General features: G+C 54.8%; 1 protein-coding gene across 1 annotated transcript; it reads right to left on the reverse strand.

Moving 5' to 3' along the window:
• Positions 1-424: 424 nt before the first annotated feature.
• Positions 425-17,345, reverse strand: ADAMTS8 (ADAM metallopeptidase with thrombospondin type 1 motif 8). Its single transcript, XM_056322898.1, is given in 10 exon segments — positions 425-3,995; positions 5,754-5,929; positions 6,020-6,192; positions 6,501-6,684; positions 7,237-7,535; positions 7,737-7,904; positions 8,414-8,546; positions 8,774-9,013; positions 16,754-17,269; positions 17,271-17,345. Coding segments are annotated over 10 exon segments (2,697 nt in total). The 3' UTR covers positions 425-3,262.
• Between the last annotated feature and the right edge of the window lie 4,633 nt (positions 17,346-21,978).

The raw sequence follows: 21,978 nt of genomic DNA on the forward strand, positions 1-21,978 counted from the left end.
AGTGATCTGGTGTTTTGGAGGAAAATGCCGCACCTACAGAGACAGCACCAAGTTCCTACTACCCGTGGCTATTATATATTTCAGTGAAGGAGCCAGCGTCCCCTGTTTTAGCCCTGTTTAGGCTGTATGCCCTCCTGGTAAGCAGCAGAATTATCTATACGGATGTATGTATAGAGAGGAGGTAGCTGCTCATAAGCAGTCCGTAAAACAGAGATGATTTCAAAATTTCCGGGGAATAATTTTTGCTCCCTGGGTTTTGTCTACGCCATCACATAATGTTTTGGTTCAGCATCTTAAAACCAAATTAACCTTTTATTTAAGGCTGGATAAGCTACAGAAAAGGGAGATTTAAGACACTGCTCTTGGGATAGAAAAAAACCCAAAGTATCCTGAGAAAATGCAAATAGAGACGAATGCAAAGAGGTAAGAGGCAGGAAATCCTTTATTGAAGGGGTAAAGGCAGAGTCACAAACAGACTGCTCTAAAAGTTAAAACAAATACAGACAAAAGGCTCAAACCCAGAAAACGATATTTTTCCCTCCCCTTCAAAGTCCAAAGCTTAATTTCGGTAGGATTTGTTATGCTTACACAGCTCGGCCAGCAATTGCACCCTGATTTGGATGCAGCAGGGAGGAGGGAGACACCAGTCATATACTGAAGTGGTTAAACGATGAGCAAAGGCATCCCTTCTCCGACCCCGCTGCGGGTTTCGGAGTGGGGATGTGGGAGCAGCATGTTAAAACAAGACAGTCTTTTTTTATTACTATTTATTTCTTTTTTCTTTTTTTTTTTCCCCTCTCTTTTCCAGACAGCTACTGTACAAAACCAAACAGAATTTTATAATAAATACCTAACACAAGAGGCTCAGTACATTGCTACAATCCTTCACTGAAGGGAAACATATATACATATATATATATATCCTAATATATAACCTCTTTGACTTAAATCAGCATAAAGGCTACGTGTTTCTACGGGAAGGCTAGGGCAGGAATCCCACTTACCATCACCCAGACCCCACACCTCAACCGAGCATCGCCACCTGCGGTCCCCCTGCTCCCAGCAGCTCCCCATCCTCCTCCTCGCTGGAAAAGCAGCAGGATTTGCCCATGGCAGGGAGTTTTTGCATCTAGGAAGCTGCGGCTAAGCAACCACGCAGTGACTATAGAAAACTGGAAGAGACCCTTGGCATGCACGACTCCTGTGTGATAAATGCGGACGTTTTCCTTGGCACCATCTCAGGCTGAAATTTCTGACCCATCCTAAATGATGGTTTACGACGCTGGAGAGGAAACACATGCTGGCCTTTGAGTTAAAACCCTCACAGACTCAAAGGGGAAAAAGAAAATAACCCTGCAAGGCTACATGACTTTAGCATCCAGCTATTTGTTAAATTCCTGGAGATTAATTAGCAGACACAGAACATTGCCCGAAGGTAGGTCTGAACGACAGCCCAAACAGCTCTGCATCCAAACTCTGCAGCTGGTCTTTATTTTTATTTTTTTTTCTTCCCTAAAAAAAAAAAAAAAAAAAAAAAAAGCAAGGAGCCAAGCCCTCGGTACCCTCAGCCCTTGGCTGGAGCCCCTTGGTTTCAATAGGAATCACCTACGGGAGATAAAAGCTGAGTATCTTGGGTTTTCAAATCAATGGTAGGGATTCCGGCACAGCTCCAGAGTGGCTCACCCATGGCCCCATCCCAAACCTGCCCGGCCAGCGAGACGAGGGTCTCACACAGGCTCAGCTCAGGCAAAAGGGACAAGGAAAAAAGATCTGCTCCGCAACTGCAGATGGGGAAGCTCAGGCACCACAAACTCCAGCCCTCCTCCCCTCCGGATGAGAAAGGCTGTTCCCACGGGAAATTCAACGTTTTGCTGCCAAAAGGGGAGTCAAGGCAGGGTTATGGGCATCCGCAGGGAAGCAGCGAGGGGCATCGAGAGAGGATCCTGGAAATACCGAATCGCCATCCAGGGATGGCAAAACCTTCCCAAATTCCATCCCCACTCCCCAGGCACCAGCTGCTGCCAGCACACGGATGGCGACTGCTTTGATGGGGGGTTCAGGGACCGAGCAGCCATCTGTGCCGGGGCCAGGGAGCGGCTGGGCTGGGGAGAGGGGGCCTGGCTGCTTCCCACCGGGAAGAAGGAGCTCCAGCCTTGCCAGGCGTGAACTGCTGGCGAATAGACTGAGAATCGCTAAAGCAAGGCTGAAACCCGGTGCCAGACCCGAGCATCTTCACATATCCCGGGAAAGCAGAGGTGGAGAGCGGCACCCATCACCGTGGTGGGCTCAGGAGAGGGCTCAGCACCTGCTGCTCCTGGGCTCAGCCCTGCTACGAGCCACGTTAGCAAATTATCTCCAAAATCCAAGCAGAGCTGGGAAAGCAAGATGCAGGGGACCGAAAGCCAAGGGTGGGAGGGGAAATGCTGGCACACCCAAGTGTCCACTCCAGAGGGGGTCGGAGTTTCACAGCCAAAGCACTGCAGAATTAGTAATTAATTAATCCTCACAGCAGCCCTGCAAGCCAGCTCAGGTGTAATTAAGCCCTGGGTTTGCAGCTGGGAAGATCGAGGCATGGGGCTGCAGCTCTAGGAATCTCTCTGCTGATGCTGGGGGTGTTTGGAGACAGATGTTTGTTGCCTCGTGGATTATAAATCCAGCAGAAACCACCATGACCACCCTGCCTGTCCTTCTGCCATGTGCCTGCCAGGATCCAGCCCTCGGCTCGCTCCCAGCCAAACCAGCGAGTCACCTCCCAAGCTAAACCCACAGCCGATAAAACACTCCCCGTGCTGAAGGACACCCACGCTGCTGCAGGGAGGGGACGGCAACTCAATCCAAGCCTTTTGCAAAGGGATCCCAATTTTATCAGCTAAGCCGCCCACCCTGGACCTCCTCGACCTACAGCTGGGACGGGGCGATGGCAAAGCCAGGCTCCGTGTTTTTTTCCAGCAACAAACCCCAGCGAACCTTACAAACAGAGTCCGCAACCACATTTAACAACAACTCTTTGGAAACACCCTACAGATACGGTTATTTTTCCCCTTAAATTATAACTTGCCTGCGAGCAGCCAGCCAGAAAGGAAGAAAGAAAGGAAAAGAAGTGATTCCTCCCCATTTTGCTGCCGGTATTCCCCCCTCTGAGGTAGACATCGATGGGGTGGGGACGAACCGCTGGAGAGTGGTTATTAGTCTGGTGAGCAAGATCGTGGCATCCTCGCCATCCTGCCCTGGCGCATTGCTGCCGAGCCTGTCCCGGCACGGCTCAGCACTGCCGCAGCAGGCAGGTGGCGGTGGCTGGCGGTGGCCCCGGTGAGCTGCATTTCTCCGGGGCAGTGATTTTACCGGTGTAATCGATGCAAGAGGCGTTGCGTGTCCGCATGCCCTCACCGCAAGTTTGGGAGCAGGGGGACCAGGGATCCAGGCGCCAGAGCGGGCAGGGGACATCTCCACAGGGCTTGATGTCCTCAGGCTTGAGGGCTCTGTCACAGGTGGAGGAGGTTTGACCCTCCACGTCTCGGCAATCCACCGTCCGCCTCTGCCAGCCGGAGCCACATGTCTTGGAGCACTCGGACCAGTCGCCCAGGACCCACTGGGAGGTCAGCATCGGTCGGATGACATTGGCTGACTTCTTCTCTTTGCCCTTCTGCTTGCTGAAAGGGACATCCTTGGGGATGAAGAAGGTGTACTTGACTTTGGGTGGGAAGACCTCACTAGCGATGGTCAGCAGCTGGACGGTCAGGGGCTCCGGGAGCTGTCGGAAGCTCTGCAGCCTCTCCAGGGTCGTCATGGAGCCACTGTATTTCAGGATGGTCCCGTTAATGAGGATGTCCTGCTCCATGGCTGAGATGGCAAAGTCTCCGTTCAGCAGGTACTTGCCCTCCAGGGTCCTCAGGGCCAGGTAATTCCCATCGTGACGGACTCCTCTGTGGCTGCGCTGTTTGATGTCGATGTTGGTTGCCCCGGCAGGGATGGTGACAATGTCGTTGTAGCCGTATCTGTGCAGGGCAAAGGGACACGGTTATTTTCCTGGACTTCCTAAGAGGAGACCCAGGCAAGGGATGGCCCTTGGCAAGCGGGATCATGGCTCTGAAGCCATCACTCTGTAGCCCAGAGCACTTAGGAGCTGGAAATACTGTAGTTGTGCCAGATGAATGCTTGGCTGGAAGATTCTGCTGAATTACACGCAAAAATGAGCGATGCAATCAAACGAGCAGCCCCACGGTTATCGGCCTTGGTGGAAAATTCCCCTTTCTTTTGAAATGGGTGAGGTGTTTGGGACTAAAAGCTTGGCTCTGCCAGTGGTGCTGTCACAGGTGATGCTGACTGATAGCGTCAGCTATAGATAGATACAGAAGAGCAGAACAGCAGAACAGCAGTAAGTCGGGGCGCTGCTGGCATTGTACGCTCAGAGGATACACACGTTGGCCAGATGCTGCTGCTAGAACCAGATCAGCAGTTAAACAGTTAATCCAACAGGCATCTCATATTGCAGATGACTTGGATATCCACTCAAAAGCCTTTCCTAGAAGACAGCAAGTCCTACTGCTGCAGAACCATCCCCTATCCATGGGTGGGCATCTCTGTACCCTGGGCTCATCTTTGGAAGAGTTTTGCAGCCACCACCCATGACACAGAAGAGCTTCTGTTGGAGGGCGCAGAGCACCTTGCCATGCTGGGGGAGGATCTCCCTCCCAAACAAGATCCCCGGAGCACTACAGCTCCCGGGACAGCACCGGGAAGGCTTTGGTATTCAAGCCCTCGGCACCCCATGCTATGGTAATTACGTGCCACTACAATAAAATGCCATCCTGGCATGAGTCACGTCGTGGGGCCGGCAGGATCGTGTTCCACACATCCCCACGTTGACGCTGAGGTCAGGAATTAGGTTTGGAGTATTTTGGAAAAAAGCCTTTAGGTCAAACTGTGCTCTCAGTCACCCTGGCCTCCCTAACCCTGATCTTAATGGGATCTCTTCTTGGCTGTAGCTGCCACGCTAATCTCTCTTTAGTCAACCGCAAACAATTCATAGGAGAGTGGAAGCCCCATTTCAGCTGGTTCCCTGGAAGGAAACCATTTAGGAAATCTAATTTGACTGTGTGAGTCACCTCGCCGCATGGAATTGGATGCGTTGGGCTTTTGTTACGATATTTTCAACAAAAGCCTTCAATTCAGCTCTTTGGCAAAGCAACGGGGATCTTGGGCAAGGGAAGCGGCTGCCTCAATGCCCGAGTCCCGGGACTGAAATTCACCCCCAAGCCCAGGGAAAAATTATTGAACTATTTATATCCCACATCAGTTCTTGAATATGTGCCCAACCGGCTGCATTGGGGTGAGATACATATTATAAACAACTTGGGGCAGCAGATTTATTTGCAGTGGCGTACGGAGCCTGTTGCCCGTGTCAGCACCAGCTATTATTTTAGGAAATAAACTCTGCTTGGCTTGCATAATACTGCCCCGAAATAAACCCAGTGTAATTCCCAAAGTCTGAGGAGGAGACCAGGCTGCTGCAAGGCCACCCAGCTTCAGGGCTGAGAGGGGAAGCCAAGCGCTCCTCTAGTCCGGCTGCTCGGATGCATAGATGCAATGATTCAGGTACGGAAAGCAAACCGGCTTTATGCGACCTAGAAGGAGTCCTAACATCCCTAACCTAGCACTTCTGCAACAAAAAACAAAGAAGAAAGGAGGCGGAGAGGGGTAAGCTGGTCTGCCCCCAGCCCATCTCTGCAGAGCCCTTCTCCCCAGTGCCTTACTTGGATCGGTTGAGTGAGCCGGAGATTTTCCTGCAAGTGGAGCCGTTGCCACCGCACACCCCGCACTTGTCCAGCTTCTTGGAGGACCCAACGATGTGGTCGCAGCCAGCCTTGACGCACTGCCCGTGGACACAGATGGAGAGGGTCTCGGGTCCACACAGCGTCCCGTCAATCACCTAGGGAAAGGTGGGGGGGCAGAGGAGAAATTAGGGCATTTGAGCTCCAAGGGGGGAAAGAGGGGTGATTATCATCACCAGGTGTCTTACTCTGGCCTCGAAGACTTTAAATTCGCTCCTCCCTCTGGCTCGGCAAAAGAGCTTGCATCGATCCCGGGGGGACACTCCCGCGTACTTGGGAACCCACTCCAGGCGATTCCCTTCCAGATCCGTAAAGTTGTAGCCATTGTACTTCTCGCACTGCTGCTCCCGAAAGCTTTTCCCTGCAAGGAAAGGTGAAACATGACCTGGGAGCTGTGGGAAGCCGGTGGGAACGGCTGTCCTCAGAGAGCTGTCGCGGAGATGTGGGAGCGAGCTGAGCATCGCCAGAGTGCGCAGCAAGCTTGCAAGCAGAGGAGGGATGCCAAACGCCTTCCACCCAGCGGGAAGGGATCACAACCCCCAGCAGAAGGCTCTTTCCCCCCCACCAAAAAATATAAATACTCAAGGGAGAGCGGAGCAACCCCTGGTGACAGGTTCTAGAGACACAGGAGCGGGAGGTGAGCGTGCACCGGGGCACGGCGTCCCTTACCGTCCGGCGGGCACTCGTCGGTGTGACAGGACTGGTACTTGGCACGCTGGCCCTCGCAGTACCAGCCGCCGTGCTGGGGCTTGGGGCTGTCGCAGTGCCGGTAGGAGAACTGCACGCCACCGCCGCAGGTCCGGGAGCAGGAGCCCCAGGAGCTCCATGGGCCCCAGCCACCGTCCACCGCCGGCTGCAAGAGGCCAGGAGAAGCTGCTACATCCATCTCCGAGCCCGTCCATCCCTGGCTGCTCACTCTCAGGGTGAGCAAAGCTCTGGAGCGACACTAAATCCCCCCCAGCACCTCCCCCTGTGTCACCAGCTGGGACCCTGATCCAGCAAAGCACTTAAGCACATACTTCACACGAAGTTATTACAGACTTCCACCAGTCTGTTCATGTGCTTAAAGTTAAGCTTGGGTTTAAGTACTTTGCTGACTGACTTGGAAATCTTCACTAATTCCCCCAGCCAGGCAAAAAGTGATGATTTAATTGCAGAACTGTGGGTGCTTGCTCTGGTTCAGACCAGCTCACGCCTCAGCAAAATATACGGCAGCATTTAGCTACAAGCTGGGCTTGCCAGCGATAAAGATTATCGCAAGGTGCTGTTGAAGGAGAGATTCAGAAAACAAATCGGGCAAATCCAAAGCTAGACCAGGAGACACCAGGACCAGGGGCAGAGATTTGGGAATCCCAAAGGGTCAAGCCCCAGATTGCTGGTCCCCAAACCCCTTCCCCCTCATTACCTGGGGCTTCAGGGCATCTTGTGGCATGCAGCGGCCATCCCAGCATAGCCCATCGCCTTTGCAGGGGGTGCCATCGGCCCATGGCAAGCTGCCGTTCTTGGTGTGGCAGAGGGGCTCCCCACTGCCGGTCCTGCACCAGAGCTGGGCGCAGATGTCCTCCTCTGTGGTGTTGGGGCAGTGCTGGAAGTCCTTGCCGAAGATCTGCTGGCATTGCTGGTCCAGGCTGTAGAGGGCTTTTTGGCCGGGCAGCTCCACAGGCAGGGCCAGGGGGTTGGCTGGGGCATCCAACAAGCAGTCGCCTGGGCAAGGCACAAGAATTAGGTTGGAGATGCATCAGGGCTCGATGCCACAGATTGCACCAAGCGGGGCACCCCAAACCTCTCTCTGCCTTCTGATCCGACTCCCCCTTCACCCCACACCCCCCTCCAGGCGTTGCAATGAGCCTGAGCAATTAAGGAAAAGGTTGTCCTGAATGATGAGGTGGCTGAACTGAGCCTTACCGTGCCCTCCATCTAGAAACTCAGTGAGGTACATGGCGCTGCAAGGAGACCAGGGCTGGGTCTTGTTCAAGTGGATGAAAAGAGGGGCCATCATGTGGTGCTTGCCGAGGGGCCCGAAGAGCCGCTCGCAGGTCTTGGAGTCATCATGGGGCATGCTGAGCACGTGGCCTGGGGAGCAGAGAGCATCGCTGAGCCGCAGCCCCCAAGCCCAGCCCCTGCTGCCAGCGGTGCGTGGGCAGTTGGGAGCATCTCTAAGTCATCAAGCAGTTCCATTGCTGCAAAAGCTACTTGCTTCGATAAATCAGAAGTGCTAAACAAAACAGAGCTTGCTCTGTCTCAGCGGTACAGCCTGCTGTACACAGGGTGAAGCAGCCCAAATCAGTCCGGGCATCTCTAGGAGTGGCAAACTGAGGGGGGGAAAACTGCTTGCTCCCCTGCCTTAGCTCATCCACCAGGCAAATACACCCACTTACACCAATTCGGGCACTTTGAAGCGGTTTTGCTGGTGCAAACCAGCTTCTGACAGTGGCAGGAGCTCCCCAGTGCTGCCCGAGGCTCGGTGGGTGGTACCCAGCCGGGAGATGCTGGTGCTGGGCTGTGCTACATCCCCTCCCAGCAGCTGGGCTGGCAATGGCAGGCTGAAAAAGGAGCAACCCCTTTGGGAAGGGATGCCTTACCCAGTTCGTGAGCCAGGGTGTAGGCTGCCTGCAGGCCCTCGTCCTCGATCACCGAGCAGCTTTTGTTGCGGTCACACATGGTGCCAATATCCGCCACTCCCAGCGTGTCGCAGCTTTGGTGTCCGCAGAAATCCTGGTTGCGAGCAGCGCCGGGGCGGGTAAGGCAGGGTGAAGGGGTCCCCAGTTCGGCTGCCCCAACATCTCCAGGCAGAGCTGGGTGACCCACTGGTGCTCTGCACCCCAAATTCAACCGCCCCCTCAGCTGCATTGCTGCAGGCTCCATTCTGTGCATGGTGGGGGGATCCCTCCTCGACCCCGTTCCTCCCCCCACCCCCAGCATCCCCAAGGGACCCTGCGGACCTGTCTCGTCAGCAGGATGGCAGTGTCGTAGTGCTCCGGGTGCCGGTCACTTGTGGGGTTGAACTTTTGCTGCCAGCTGCAGAAGTTGCGCAGGGTGAGCCCGCCGTTGTCGGACACCTCTGGCCCCGCTGCCGCCTCGTCCACCACCAGCACCTTCACCACGACCAGGTTGATGGAGTTCTTCAGGCTGGGGTGCTTGTAGATGCGAGCAGCCATGGACATCAGGGTCAGGACATGGTTCTGTGGGGAAAGAAAGGCAGGCAGAGCCTGGTTAAAGCCTTTGCCATGGGGCTTTTTTTTTAATTTTATGGTAGGAAAGGAGAAATGGATCTCATTTATGAAGCCTACTACATCCAGACCGACTCAGGCAGCCACTGGGGTTGACAGACTAAGCGCTGCCTTTTCTGTACGCAATGCTTTACACCTTGTGCCCAGCACCGGGCACAGCAAGCCCACCCCTGCATCCCCTTCTCCAGACGCTGCGTCTCACCTGCCATGAACCCTTGGCACCCAGAAATCCCTTGGCAAAACCTCACGAGTGCTCTTGCCTATTCCCAAAGCGTTAACCCTGCCCTAGGACAGGAACTGCCCCACATGCATCCCCTCGCTGGTGCAAAACCGCCCTCGCATCGCCGTAAAACTCCTGCCCGCTCTGGTCGGCAGGGTTTGAACCCAACGTCCTTGGCGACAAACCGGAGCCAAACCGCTTCGACGGCCGAGTCTTCGCCCAGCAGCATTCCCAGCTCGGGCAACTGGGACGGTCAGAGATTACTTAATATGTCAAACGCGCCAGCGGTGTTTAAGCTGATGTAAACATCTTATCGGAGCATCGAAATTCCTCCTCTGCTTGGCACCCGCTCGCAGCCAAGAGTCAGGAGAAAAAAATGCAGCTATTACACAATATCATATTGGGAAAGAGAAAGTGGCCTCTCTCCTCCCCAGATGAATTACACCCTGTGGTCTCACTCCAGTGCCACTACCTAATTAAACTGGAAGGACTCAGTGGAAGCCCTCTCCAACACCTGATTTTCACCCAAAATACATGTTTTCTGAGCAGAGCCGGCTTGGCGCGCTCACCCATCGTGACGCTGCCAGGACAGTGATATGCACAAAAGGCCATTTTCTCAGAAAACGAGGGAGATGTTTAGGGGATACCCCCGTCCCCTAATAGTGACAGCATATTTGCTGCACCAACAGCTGCTCGCCCAGGGCACTTGTGGCTATTTTAAGTTATTCTGCCCCATTTTACCCCATCGCTGGCAACTCCACATAAACAGATGTTTTGCTTCAGCAAGATGTATCCCAAGTCCTCCCCGGCTCATTATCTGAGGGCAGGCCCCAGCAAGGATGATGGGAGCACTGAATAGACTGGTTTATTTAGACTGGCCAGATCTCCGCGACATGACTCACATCCCAGCCCAAAGCACGCAACAAATGTCACGGAGAAGTCACCGCCGAGGCAAGAAACCCAGGCGAGATCCCCGTGAGCAGCTGCTGCAGGGGACCGGGGGAATTGTTTACCCCATGGGGAAAGTCTGTTGGGAACCTTCCTAAAAGCAACCATCACAAACCCTTCCTAAGATTACGTGTGCGAAGATCTAGAAGGATGCTCTGTGCTGGAGCAGTGCATCATGGGATCATCCCTCATTTCCATGGGAGCAAATTCTGCCGCATCCTTTTCTAACCCATTAGAGGTTTCTCTCCATCCCGGTAGTTTTTACCTGGGAGCTCTCAATCCCTATGGCAAATCCCCTGGGACACCAACCCTCGCATCCTCAGGGTTACATCCAGCCAAGAAACTCTTTCAGCAGCAGGAATGGAGGGACTCGGAAAACGTCCGTCCGCCCTGCTTTCGTCTGGAAAGCGAAGACAGAAAACGAACCGAACAAACAACTATTTAGTGCAGATTAAAAGGTCAAATTCACTTGTTCCACCATCTGGTGTCTATTTATACCCATCCCTGGACCGTGCAGGAGTTGGTTGGGTTTCAGTTGGACCCTGACCGCTCCGGGGAGAGCAGCAATCCACCTGCACTGCCTTGGCTTGGCCAAAGGTTTGGAGCTGGGGCCAAAAGCAAATTACAGGATCCCCAGGGCTCAGGAGAGGCTGCCTGAGTGCTTTTGGCCAACAACAGGCTGCGGACGAGTTGAATCCCGCTTGTCCCATCCTTCTCGTGCCTTTGCAAACAGGCTCTGGCTTGACAAGCCGCCCAGGAGGGAACGCCGCCTTCTCCGGGGTTTCCTTCCCAGCACAGAGGCTGAGGATGTGGGTCTGACCCCGAGGGTATCGGAATCAGGTGTGGGGCAGCCACAGGGTCAGCTTTGGGCAGCCCAGAGGTACAAACGGACTGGTTCCTGCCTCCTTGCAAGGCACTGCAGCACATTGGGCACAAGGTGCTTCCCTGCCTTTTCCAACCAGCATCTCAAGATCTTGGCAGGATTTCTGTCCAGCTAGTAAATACAGCTGGAAAATCAACCCCTTACCTGCTGTGGGGGGAGAGGACAGCAGCCCAAGGCCGAGAGGATTGCAGGAGCATCCCTCCTCTGCCCCATGCTCTGCTTTTATGGCCAGGTATGAGCATTGCAGCCGAGCCACCACGCTGCAGAGGCAGTGCAGGGGTTTCTACTGCCTGGTGATGCCCCCCAAAACCTACCTCTTTTCTCCCCGGCTGCAATCTTTGGCTCCCTCTGGTCTCAAGGACCTCAAATTCCACCTGTTTCCCCCCTAAAACAAGGGAGGATGCCTGTTGTCCAACACACCTGCGTTACAGCAGCTCCGACACCCCTCCTGCCACAGCATCACGGAGTGGTCAGGGTTGGAAGGGATCTCTGGAGATCATCTAGTTCAACCGCCCTGCTCAAGCAGCTCACCTAGAGCAGGCTGCATAGAAAATCGCCACTGCTAAGCCAAGCATGCACAGGTACCACCAGCATTACCTGACATGAGACCGGCAGCAGCAAAAAGCATGGGCAGAGGGTCAGCAATGGAAAAAAATGAATGTAAGTCAGAGCACGGAGAACAGAAGTGGTTGTTTTTAACCTCATAATATTGAAGGATTTCGCTTTCTGATACAGGCTCTTGCAAAGTCTCTGCTTATGTTCTCCTTCACGAGAACCACTCAGAATCTGAAGCTTGCGGAGATCCCTAAACTGTTTTGTTTTTTTGTTTTGTTTTTGTTTTAAATCATAATTATTTTTCAAGGAGGAACTGCTCTTACACAGACACTAACTATTATTGTGGTATGCACATACTGATCTAATATCGCTGGACCCACCCAGTGCAGAAGGATGGCAGGCAGCACCCGTACAACACCCCTGCACCACTTGCCTCCCTCCGACATGCTCCCCAGCTTGTGGAGATTAATGCTCAACCCCACCTGGGGCTGTAGGTTTGTTTGTTCATGGAGTTGTTGGCTTTGGGTTGGTTCCCCCGCCGCCCCCCGCCTTTCTCCCTAGAAGCCAGCATTTCTGTAGGGGAGCGGGGGGAGAAAAGAGAAACGCAGAGATTTCTGGAGCGCAGACAGATGGAAGGAAGAAAACACAGGGTCAGATGCGAGGGCTGCCCAGCTTTTAAAAAACAACTGGTAAAAACATATCCCAGCCTGTCTCTCTCCCCTGAAGCGACATCTGCGTGCTGACCCCCTGGCTCGGATACCCGCAGTGGCCGGCGGCCGCCCTGCCAGCCCCCTCCTGTGGTTTGAAGCCCAGGCCAAGAATTTCCTTGCAAAAATGTGGGCGACAGCCAAGGGAAACGGGGGGCAAGCCCGAGGAGAGGTGGACACCTTGCCAGCCTGCTTGCCTGCCTGCCCTTCTGCCTTCCCAGCTCTCCATCCCATCCTTATTCTCTTTGCCACATGATTTTTTCCCCCCTCCTCCTTCCCTGCTTGCTGGATTTTTTGGGGCTGACCCAAATGACTCCTTTTCAGGGCAGGGGAAACTGAGGCACACGCAAGACTGCCACCACCTCTTCGCAGGCAGGGATGAACACGAAGCAAAACCCCGTCCCCAGAGCATCCCAGGGCGGGAAGAGCTGCAGTTTGCAACCGCTCCTGGGCTGCTCCGGTGGGAGCCAGCTCCCTCCACGCTGTGCCTTTCATACCGAAGCCCTTGATAATCGGCGGTCACCGCGCCAGCGGCAGGGCTGAAACGCTGCAGCTGTTTAACATTACGGGGCGATGCGAGGAAGCGAGTCATTCGGCCAGGGGAACATTTAGGGAGGCTGGCTGGTCCTCCGACCCCTTGTACCGAAGGAGATGCAGGCTCAGGGTCACACCCGGGGGACAAATCCCAGAGGAAAAGCACCGGCAATGCTGGCGGGTGGCAGCATCCGCACAGGTCCCCCTTTGCTTTGCAAAGATCCCCTTTAATCCCACCCCAGTTGCCTTTGGGATGGGCTCAGGAGGGGTCAGCTCCTTTTGTCAAGGGATTAAGTGAATCTACCCGCTCAAGCTGCAAAATATCCTAAAGCAAGCCTAGGAGCCGGACACGGTGGGGGGGGAACCTGAGGCTCTGGGGTGGCTTGGGTTTTACCTCCAAGGTCACTTTGACGGACAGCCTGGGTGCAGGAGAGCCGGCAGCAGGACCCCAGCAGTGCCCCATGCCACGCACTCCAGCACCCACCTGGTCTTAGAAGGAAGGCATTGCAACAGCACTCCAAAAACCTCATTGATCTACCTGGAAAAAAAACCACAGAAGTCAGGCGAGGAATCCCAGCTTAATCAAACCAATCCGATTTTGCCCGGGGTCCTCAGTCACTACCAACTCCTGGAATCTGGGATAGCAGAATCCTCACTTGTGAGAGCAAGGGGGAAAGAAAGGGGATCGTAGCCATCGTGTTTGCAGAGGAAAGCTTGGAAATGCGTCTTGTCTGCACCCAAGAGACTGGAGAAATCCCACCACAGGAATCCGATTCAGCTGCCAACTGGCTGGGGATGCCGCGGCCGGTTTTTGTAACCGCCTGTTGCTTTAGGTGTCTCGGCAAACATCACCCGAGCCCTGCTGAGCATCCCTGCAAGTGCAGCCTGTGCTGCAGGTGCTCAGCCCAGATGCCCTTTTCCCTGCACACCACAGGGATTACCCCCTGCACCATCTCCTGCCTCGGTTTCCCATCCCCAACCCCCCACTTAATGCTGTTAGTGATGCTCATGGTCCTTTTTCTTCAAACATTCTGGCTCCTCTGCAGGAAAAACACAAAGGATGACTTGTGTAACCAGCTGAGGGCCTTGCACCCACCCCTTATATAAGGGGGCTCTTCCTAATTACTGCAGGTCACATCCTGCCAAGCCCTCCTCAACCTGCCAGCTGCTCACAGGTGTTACTGCTCAGCACTGTCCTGCTGCTAATGCCCCCTCCAACACCCCATGCAGCAACCATCAAGCCAGAAGAGCGATTAAACCCCCAAATTTCAACTCTGGCTCTGCTCTTACTTCATCATTTCCTCCTAGTTTACCTAAGTGTTGATAGAAGTAGAATTAAACATTTGTTACCTAAATTAGGTTAACGTCTGAGCTATAAGGCTTGGATTGATTAGAAATAAATCATTAATAGTATTTTCCTAACAACAGCAGGGCATTGATTCTAACTTGCAACGCTTGAATGCATCTTATGGCGACTATCTTCTACTGAAGCTGTTACAGCTTATGCAAGAAAACAACCAGGAATACACACAATACTTGTGACCTTTAATAAAAATTGGTAATTAAAGTGTGGTTACGGGAAGAAAAGTCACTATATAAATATAGTTTCTTCTGACTCAACCTTTCTGCTCCCTGCGCATCTCCTAATCAGCCAAGATCTCACCAGCACCAGCAAGCCATCACTTTTTTTTTTTGGCCCACAAAATGTAGGTATTTAGGGAGAAGTGAGATGGCTGGCTGGTCTCCTGAGTTAGCAGCAACCATGCTTCTCCCTGCATTTTTGTTGCTGAGAACAAAAGACACAGAAACACAGCAGGTGGCTTTTTTTTTATACTACTACATGAGAGCTGGTTGATTTTCTCCAAATCACTTTACACTCTTGCTCTGTTCCTCCAAAATGAGCTGGGCATTACCGTGACTCCCCCCTCAAACATAGCACCTTACTTGTAGCCCGAGGCAGATCCTCGGGTGTTGCTTTAAAGCCATCGGGTGCCCAGCTGCTGGCAGAAGATGCACCACACTATTTTTTTTCCCCCTGTCCTTTCGGGGAATCAGAGACCAGGCTCACACTACAGGGAGAGTGATTTTCACCCCCATTTATATGCCTGTTGCTTAAGAATTTGGGTTACTCCGTTGCAAACTCTGTGCTTGACTGCTGTTTGCTCGGGGGGGTTGTCTCCCAGCGCAGCATCCGTCAACCCTGATTCTCTGCTACCTGTTCCTGCCAACCCAGCATGGTGGCACGCAAGCAAAACCAAGCAAGGAGCAAAACCTGAGGGATGCTGAGCAGCTGAAATCAGCTGGAGCTCCAAGGTTTAGCATTTCCCAAGGTCCAGCCCCGCCTGAGCAGGGCTGGAATTAAACCACTGCTTTATTAAGAGTGGAGAAGCTGGATGAAGCCCCCAGGGGAAGGATAAGGCTGGCAGAAGTGGCAAAGCCAGGCAGCCAAAGCGCAGCCCCTGGTTTCAGTTGCCCGGCTGCTCCCCGCGGAGCTCCAGCCCTGGACCCAAACCACCCATGGCCGAAGCCAAGCAGCTTCGGCGCAGAGTTATCCCCTGCAAGGACCCGAGTGCGTTTCAGAGCTGGATTTGGACCCAAGCACCCGAACAACCCATCACTGCAGGGACCATGGGCAGGGGGGCGCACTGGCTTTGCAAGAGGCGTGAAAAATAACGTGATGCTGATGAAAGCCGCTGGTCAACAGCTCTGGAGATGGATGTGTGGGCTCCAGAGGCCAAGATCTCTGCTCCCGGGGTCTCCACCAAGCCTGGCCATGGGCAGGGTCTCTGCAGCTGGAGTGTGTTTAAGGAGGGGGAGCGTTTGCGGTTGTGGTGGCTGGGGAAAGGCTTGTCGGTCCATCTGCTGGGCTGCTAACAGGTGGCTCAGGAGCAGGACTGCACATTACTCAGCCCCTGGTTTATTTACTATCTGGCCCGAGCTCCTATCCGGGAGTTAAGCCCATCGCTTTGCAGCAGGCTATTCCCTTGCAGCAAGAAAGGCATTAACCCCCTCTGTCCCTCATCTTTGGGGACACCAGAGTGACGGGACATGGCAGTGTCCAGCCTGTGCAGACCCCGGCTCCCTGGGATGGATGCTGAGTCTGGCAAAGTGTCCCCAAACACAGACAGATCAGCCCTGCAGCCTTTGCCCCGGGGACTGACAGCCCCTCCGCAGCCGGGGAAGGTGGGGACAGACCCAAGGTCCCCCACCCTGTCCCCAGCTCTCTACTCGCTCACCCAAGGTGGTCCCTGGCACCCCGGGGCTGCTTGTGCCTGCGGGTCCGGGTGCACAGCAGAGGCTGGGGGAGCAGTGGGGGATGGAGGGGCTGAGAGGCAGCAGGAGGGGATGGAGGGACAACGGGGACGGAGGGGGTGGCAGGATGAAGGGATGGAAGGGCAGCAGGGCCAGAGGAGAGCGAGGGATGAAGGGGATGGAAAGGCAGTGGGGACAGAGGGATGAAGGGGATGGAGGGGATGGAAGAGCTTGAGGAAAGAGGAATGGAGGGGATAAAGGGGACAGAGGGGTGATGGGAACAGAGGGATGAAAGGGCAGGACAGAGGAATGGAGGCGATAAAGGGGACAGAGGCATGAAGGGGATGGAGGGACAAGAGGAACATGGGGATGGAGGGCACAGAGGGATGGAGGGGTGATGGGGACAGAAGGGTGGCAGGATGAAGGGGATGAAGGGGACAGAGGGGCAATGGGGATGGAGGAATGAAGGAAGGGGACGGAGGGGGCGGAAGGATGAAGGGGACAGAGGGACAACAGGACGGAGGAGTGGCGGGATGACGGGATGGAGGGGCAATGGGGACAGGGGGACGGCAGGACGGCGGGGCAGCCCTTACCTCCACGTCCTCCCCGTAGAAGCGCACCATGGACGCGTCGGCCACCAGCAGCGTCTCCACGTACCGCGCCTGCGAGACGAAGCGGCGGGCGCGGCGGGGCGGCGGCGGCCCGGGCGCGGCGGGGGGGCCCGGCGGGGCGGCGCGGCGCTGCAGCCGGTGCAGGCGGCGCCAGGGCGGCCCGGGCGCGGGATGCCCGAGCGGCTGCAGCTCGTAGGCCGCCCCGTCGAGGAGGAAGGCGGCGCGGAGCCCCCCCCCGCCGCAGCGGCTGAGCACGGCGGGCGCCTCGGGGCTCCCCTCGACGCCCCCCGCGTAGAAGCACCCCCGGCGCGGCGGCGCCCGTCCCGGCGGCCGGCGCCCCCCCAGGCGCTGCAGGCGGAGGCGGGGGGCCAGGAAAGCGGCGTCGGGGCGCAGGCGGAGGACGACGGCGCGGCCGAAGGCGGCCAGGCGCAGGGCCAGCTGCCCCGGCGGTGCGGGCAGGCGGGCGGGCAGCAGCGGCTGCGCCTCCCGCGGGGGGGGGCGGCAGTGCCCACGCGTGGCACAGCAGCAGCAGGTGGAGCGGGGCGCGGCCCCCCAGCAGCGCCCGCCGCCCCATCCCCATCCCCGGCCCCATCCCCGGCCCAGCCCCGCCGCCCCGCCGCGCTCCGCCGGCTCCCCCGCAGCCTCCGCGCCGGCCGCCGCGCCCGCGGTATTTATACTTTCTCCCCCCGGCTTTGACATAAGAGGTTTATTTTTGATCTCTCGCTGTTCCCCACTCCCCTCCCCTGCCAGCCAGAGCCTGGGGGAGGAGGAGAACCGAAAGAGAAAAAAAAAAAAAAAAAAAAAAAAAAAAAAAAGAAAGAAGAAGCAGCAGCAGAGAGAGAAAAAAATTATTAAAAAAAAAAAAATAAAAAAAACACCAACCCACTTTTGGATGCGATTTGAGGCCAATCAGGCGCCGGGAGCCCCGCCTGCCTCCCAGTGTCAACTCCAGCCTGTTACTCTTCCAGCATTAACCCCTTCAGCCCAGCCCCTGCCCGCCGGGCCCGATCCTGCAGTGCAGGGGCTCGGGGAGGTGGTCTTGCCCCAGGGGCTGGGGGCTGGCACCCGGCTGCCTTTCCCACACCTGGACACCGTAGGAGGCTTTGCCCCGAGCGGGCTAGTTCCTCTCCCGTTGTCCCCAACATCCCCCCCCCCCCTCCCCCCCCCCGGGTCCTGTGCCAGCATCTCCCTCCAGCCTGGAGGCAGGAGGTGCCTCGGGAGGGTTCGCCCGGGTTCCCACGTCCTTCCCCCAGCCAAGGACGGAGGGTTCGGGCCCCTGTGACACGGACAAGGAGGTTTCCATGCCCTGAACCAACAGCCGGGTCCACGTGGGGTTTCCTCCAGCAACGGGCTAAATCAGTCTTCCGGAAAATACCTACGAGAATAAAACGATGCAGCCAGCTCCTCCTGTCCCTTTTATTTTATTTTATTTTATTTTATTTTATTTTATTTTATTTTATTTTATTTTATTTTATTGGTTTGTTTGTGTTTTTTGGTTTTTTTTTTGGGGGTGGGGTGGGTGGGAAATGGATATATTGTGCAGCTTCATTTAAAATGCACATTTCCCTCTTTCAGACCGAGTTTTCCTTCCCAGCCACATTGCCTTGCAGGAGTATCAAAGTCTCTGGCTGTAAACCCAGGTAACTACTGCCACGTGCTCAGCGGTGGCAAACATCAGGAGATGGGCAGAAACACGCTGTCCCTGGCTGGGAACCCGCTCAGCACCAGGGAACAACCAGCTGTAATGGAGAAAGGGAAATCACTCCTTATATATTACTCCTTCTTTCCTCTTAAGCCCTCCTTCCCCATGAGCTCATGAGATTCCTGGCCTCGGCAGCACCCTTTGTGCGGCACTGCGGTACCCTGGGATGTCTTTGCCACAGCCTGGGGCTGGTGGGTCCTATCCTGCTCCGTATCCTGATTTCCTCAACCTTTTACAGGGAGTGGACATGCTCAGGGCTGGGCTCGTACTCCTTTAACCTTGCCAAGCCCAAGGACCAGCTCCTCTACACTGTGGGTTGTTGCGTGGGTTTTTTTTTTTTTTTTCTTTTTTCCCTTAACCTAATCTTAAAAAGATCCAAAAGGGTAAAGAATTGCATTTGGCAACTCAGGATTCCTGGAAAACCAGAGTCAGGCCACAGCTGAGCAATGGGGTGCAGGGTTAAAGGCTGCTCTCCCTTTACCGGAGGATGTATTTACATCTGCCCCTCTATTATTATCTCCACTTAAAAGCCACATCCCTACCTATATAGTAAACACAGAGCCCTGGCTCTAAATAGCAGTGCTGCCCTGGGGCCAAGGCTCTGATTACTTCTTTTTAAAGTGTGGGTTTTGCTACCGTAGGAGTGGAGGAAATAATAATTTAACAAATAAATAAATAATTAAAAAAGCAGCAGTGCCAGGCACGGTGTAGTTTGGTCTGAGACATCCTGCCAGGGCTGCGTATCTTATGTGCTGCCTCGACACCCAGTGCCTTGGCTGCTCTCCTGGGGCAGCCTGAGCCTGCAGCCCCCTCCTCTCCTGGCAGGGAGCTCAGCCTGCAGCTGGAGTGGCTTCTCAGTAGTGGCCAGGGTGGGCTTTGCTGGGCTGGGGAGAAAAACACAGTTTGGTTTTTAAAATCAGAAGAAAAGCCCAGGGGCAGGACCAGAAGCCAGAAGTGCCTCCTCCAAGCCCAAAGCCCAGTGAAGGTGCCTGCACAGGCGTGCATCTTGCTGGGCTTCGCCTTGAGGGTGGGCAAAGGGACGTGGTGGCCCTGGTCTGAATGAGGACAGGTAAGGCTGTGGGCGACAGTGGGCATGTCTGTCCGACAGGATGCAATTTATTCCTGGCTTTCCGCTCTCAGAGCTGCATCTTTGATCTCAGAGGACATGCTTGCATCTTAGCTGGAAGGCACCGCTGGTTTTCATTAGCGGCTCGCTCAGCAAACAGTAGCTGGAATTTCTTGTAGCCTCCCTGGGCTCGTTACAAACCAGCTCAAAGGCACACTGGGAGACAGCAGAACCTCACCTGGCTGCCCCTCCGCATCTCCTGCCAGCAGAGGTTGAGGCACCCCAAGGTTTTTCGGGGTTCCTGTGTCTTAACCCCTTGCAGGACACGCTGCCACCAAACCTTGCCTGTCCCTGGGGGTTGCGGCTCCCCTTTCTATGGGGCTGCTGAGCATGTGAAAGCCATTAACTCCCTAGTCACTGTGATTTAAAGACCCTTTTGATCACACAGCCTGCAAACATCAGCCCTGCTCTCCTCTGCATCTCCCTAGCTCTGCAAAGCCAGGCAGCCAGCAGCTCCCTCCTGCATCCTTCCCAGAGGACCAAGCCCTGTGCTCCTGCTGCCTGGCACCCAGCTCCCAGAGGGGTTTTGACTGCCAGGGTGAGACCTGCGTTGCATTTGCTGTTCCCGCTCTGCAGCAGCGAGATTGCCCTGTTTCAGGGCTCTCTGGGATGCTTTGCTGTGCCCTCCTTGCTCTGCAAGTGGGATTGCATCCAAATTTGCAGTGCTGGGCTGGTGTTTTAGGTGTTCCCCTGTTTGCTTTGCCCTCAGGCCAGGGAAAACATATGGGAGAATAATTTGAGCAAGAAAGCAGCTATAAACTCAAAAAACATTGCCACTAGATGTCAGTGCCGCCTTATGCTGCGTGGTGGGAAACCCTCAGCCCATCCCAGTGAGTTTGCTGCCATGAGCAGGTCCTGCAGCAGCAAAATTTTGCAGTGCAAAACCCACTTGATGGCAAAAGGAGCAATCCCATTAGTTTTCCTTTTAAAGTAAGCTGGCGAAAAGAAATCCCTCCCTGAAAAGCAGCTGGGCTTTAAATCAGGGCCCTGGCCTCGTGTCCTGTCAAATGACCTTCAGTGAAACTCCCTTAGCTGCCAAGGTTGGCAGGTGAGATTCAGGGAGATGGTTTTTGCCCTGGGTTTGCATGAGGAGGGGGGGGACTGGGCTTGGTTTGGAGCGTGGGGGAACCAGCAAGCGAATTAAGCATCACAACGTGGCATAAACCTGGAAGCACCGCGCCGAACCCCCGCTGCGCAAGCATAACCACGAGAGGGACCCCCCGCCTTACAAGTGGTGCTTAGTTAACATTTGGTACCTGGAACCCCTCAGCACCCCGTAACAATCCGGCTCTGCCTCCCCCTTAGCGCAGCGTTTGACACACACCCCCCCACCGGTGCAGCAGCCGGTGCACCGACAGCCCGTGAGGCTCAGCAGCTGTCAGAGGGATGCTGGGGAAACCCTAATTCCTACTGAGCCCCTTAGACCTGGGGAAATCAGATTTTTAGGATTTAGGGAAGGGCAGGGACAGCCAGGCTGGGCCTCAGTTTATCAGCTGATGAAGGTGCCTTGAAAGCTCTTGGCGCCCTAGAGGCATCATCAGCTGGGTACTGCGGGAGCGAAGGATTTGATTTCATTTGATTATTTGATTTGATTTGCAAGGATTCTGCCTCTGATTTCTAAACCATCTTAAGGCACCCCCGGATTTATTCTCCATTTTTAATCATGCTTTGACTCGTAATGCAAACCGTTGCCTTCCATTCCGTGGCATACCTTGATGTACAGAGCAAGTGTCACCAGAGGGCAACCTCGCCTCAGGGTGGGTTTGCCACTCAAAGCGGCTATAAGGGAAGCAGGTTTATTATGGCTTTCCAAAATCAAGGGCTAAATCCTCTTTCCAGCACTGCAGCCTCCTCCCAGGCTCTGCACTCCCTGGGGAGCTGCTTCTCCGCTTCCTGGCTGGCTTTCGAGGCTTGCGAGGTGCCCGGAGACCAGCCCATCAGTGAGAAGAGCCACCAAGGATTGCTCGGTCCTTCCCCAAACCCCTTGCAAAGCTGCATCCGACCTGGGGTTAAAAACCTCCAGATCTGACAGAGACCTCCAAGCCTGCCCCAGGGCTGCTTTTCCTATGAACCAGCCCACAGAGTGCTAAATAAATATGGCAAGTTATGCCATGATGAAATGCAATAGTGAAAAATACTATTCTCTAGAAAAAAAAAAAAGAAAAAAAACCCACCCCAATCCCACATCTGAATCTCCCCCTCCTCCCTATCCCACACTCGCATAGTTTATGGGCTGAGGAAAATGAATGAACTCCATAATGGTTTCCCTGAGTGATGAGCATCTTTGGCAGCTGGCTTGTAGATCTCCAGCACCCCAGGTTTATTCCAGATGTACATAATATTGAGAACCTTTCAGGCTTACCCAGATCCGCAGCTTCA

The sequence above is a fragment of the Falco biarmicus genome, chromosome 20 (genome assembly GCF_023638135.1).
Source record: "Falco biarmicus isolate bFalBia1 chromosome 20, bFalBia1.pri, whole genome shotgun sequence".
In the NCBI taxonomy this organism is placed as follows: Eukaryota; Metazoa; Chordata; class Aves; order Falconiformes; family Falconidae; genus Falco; species Falco biarmicus.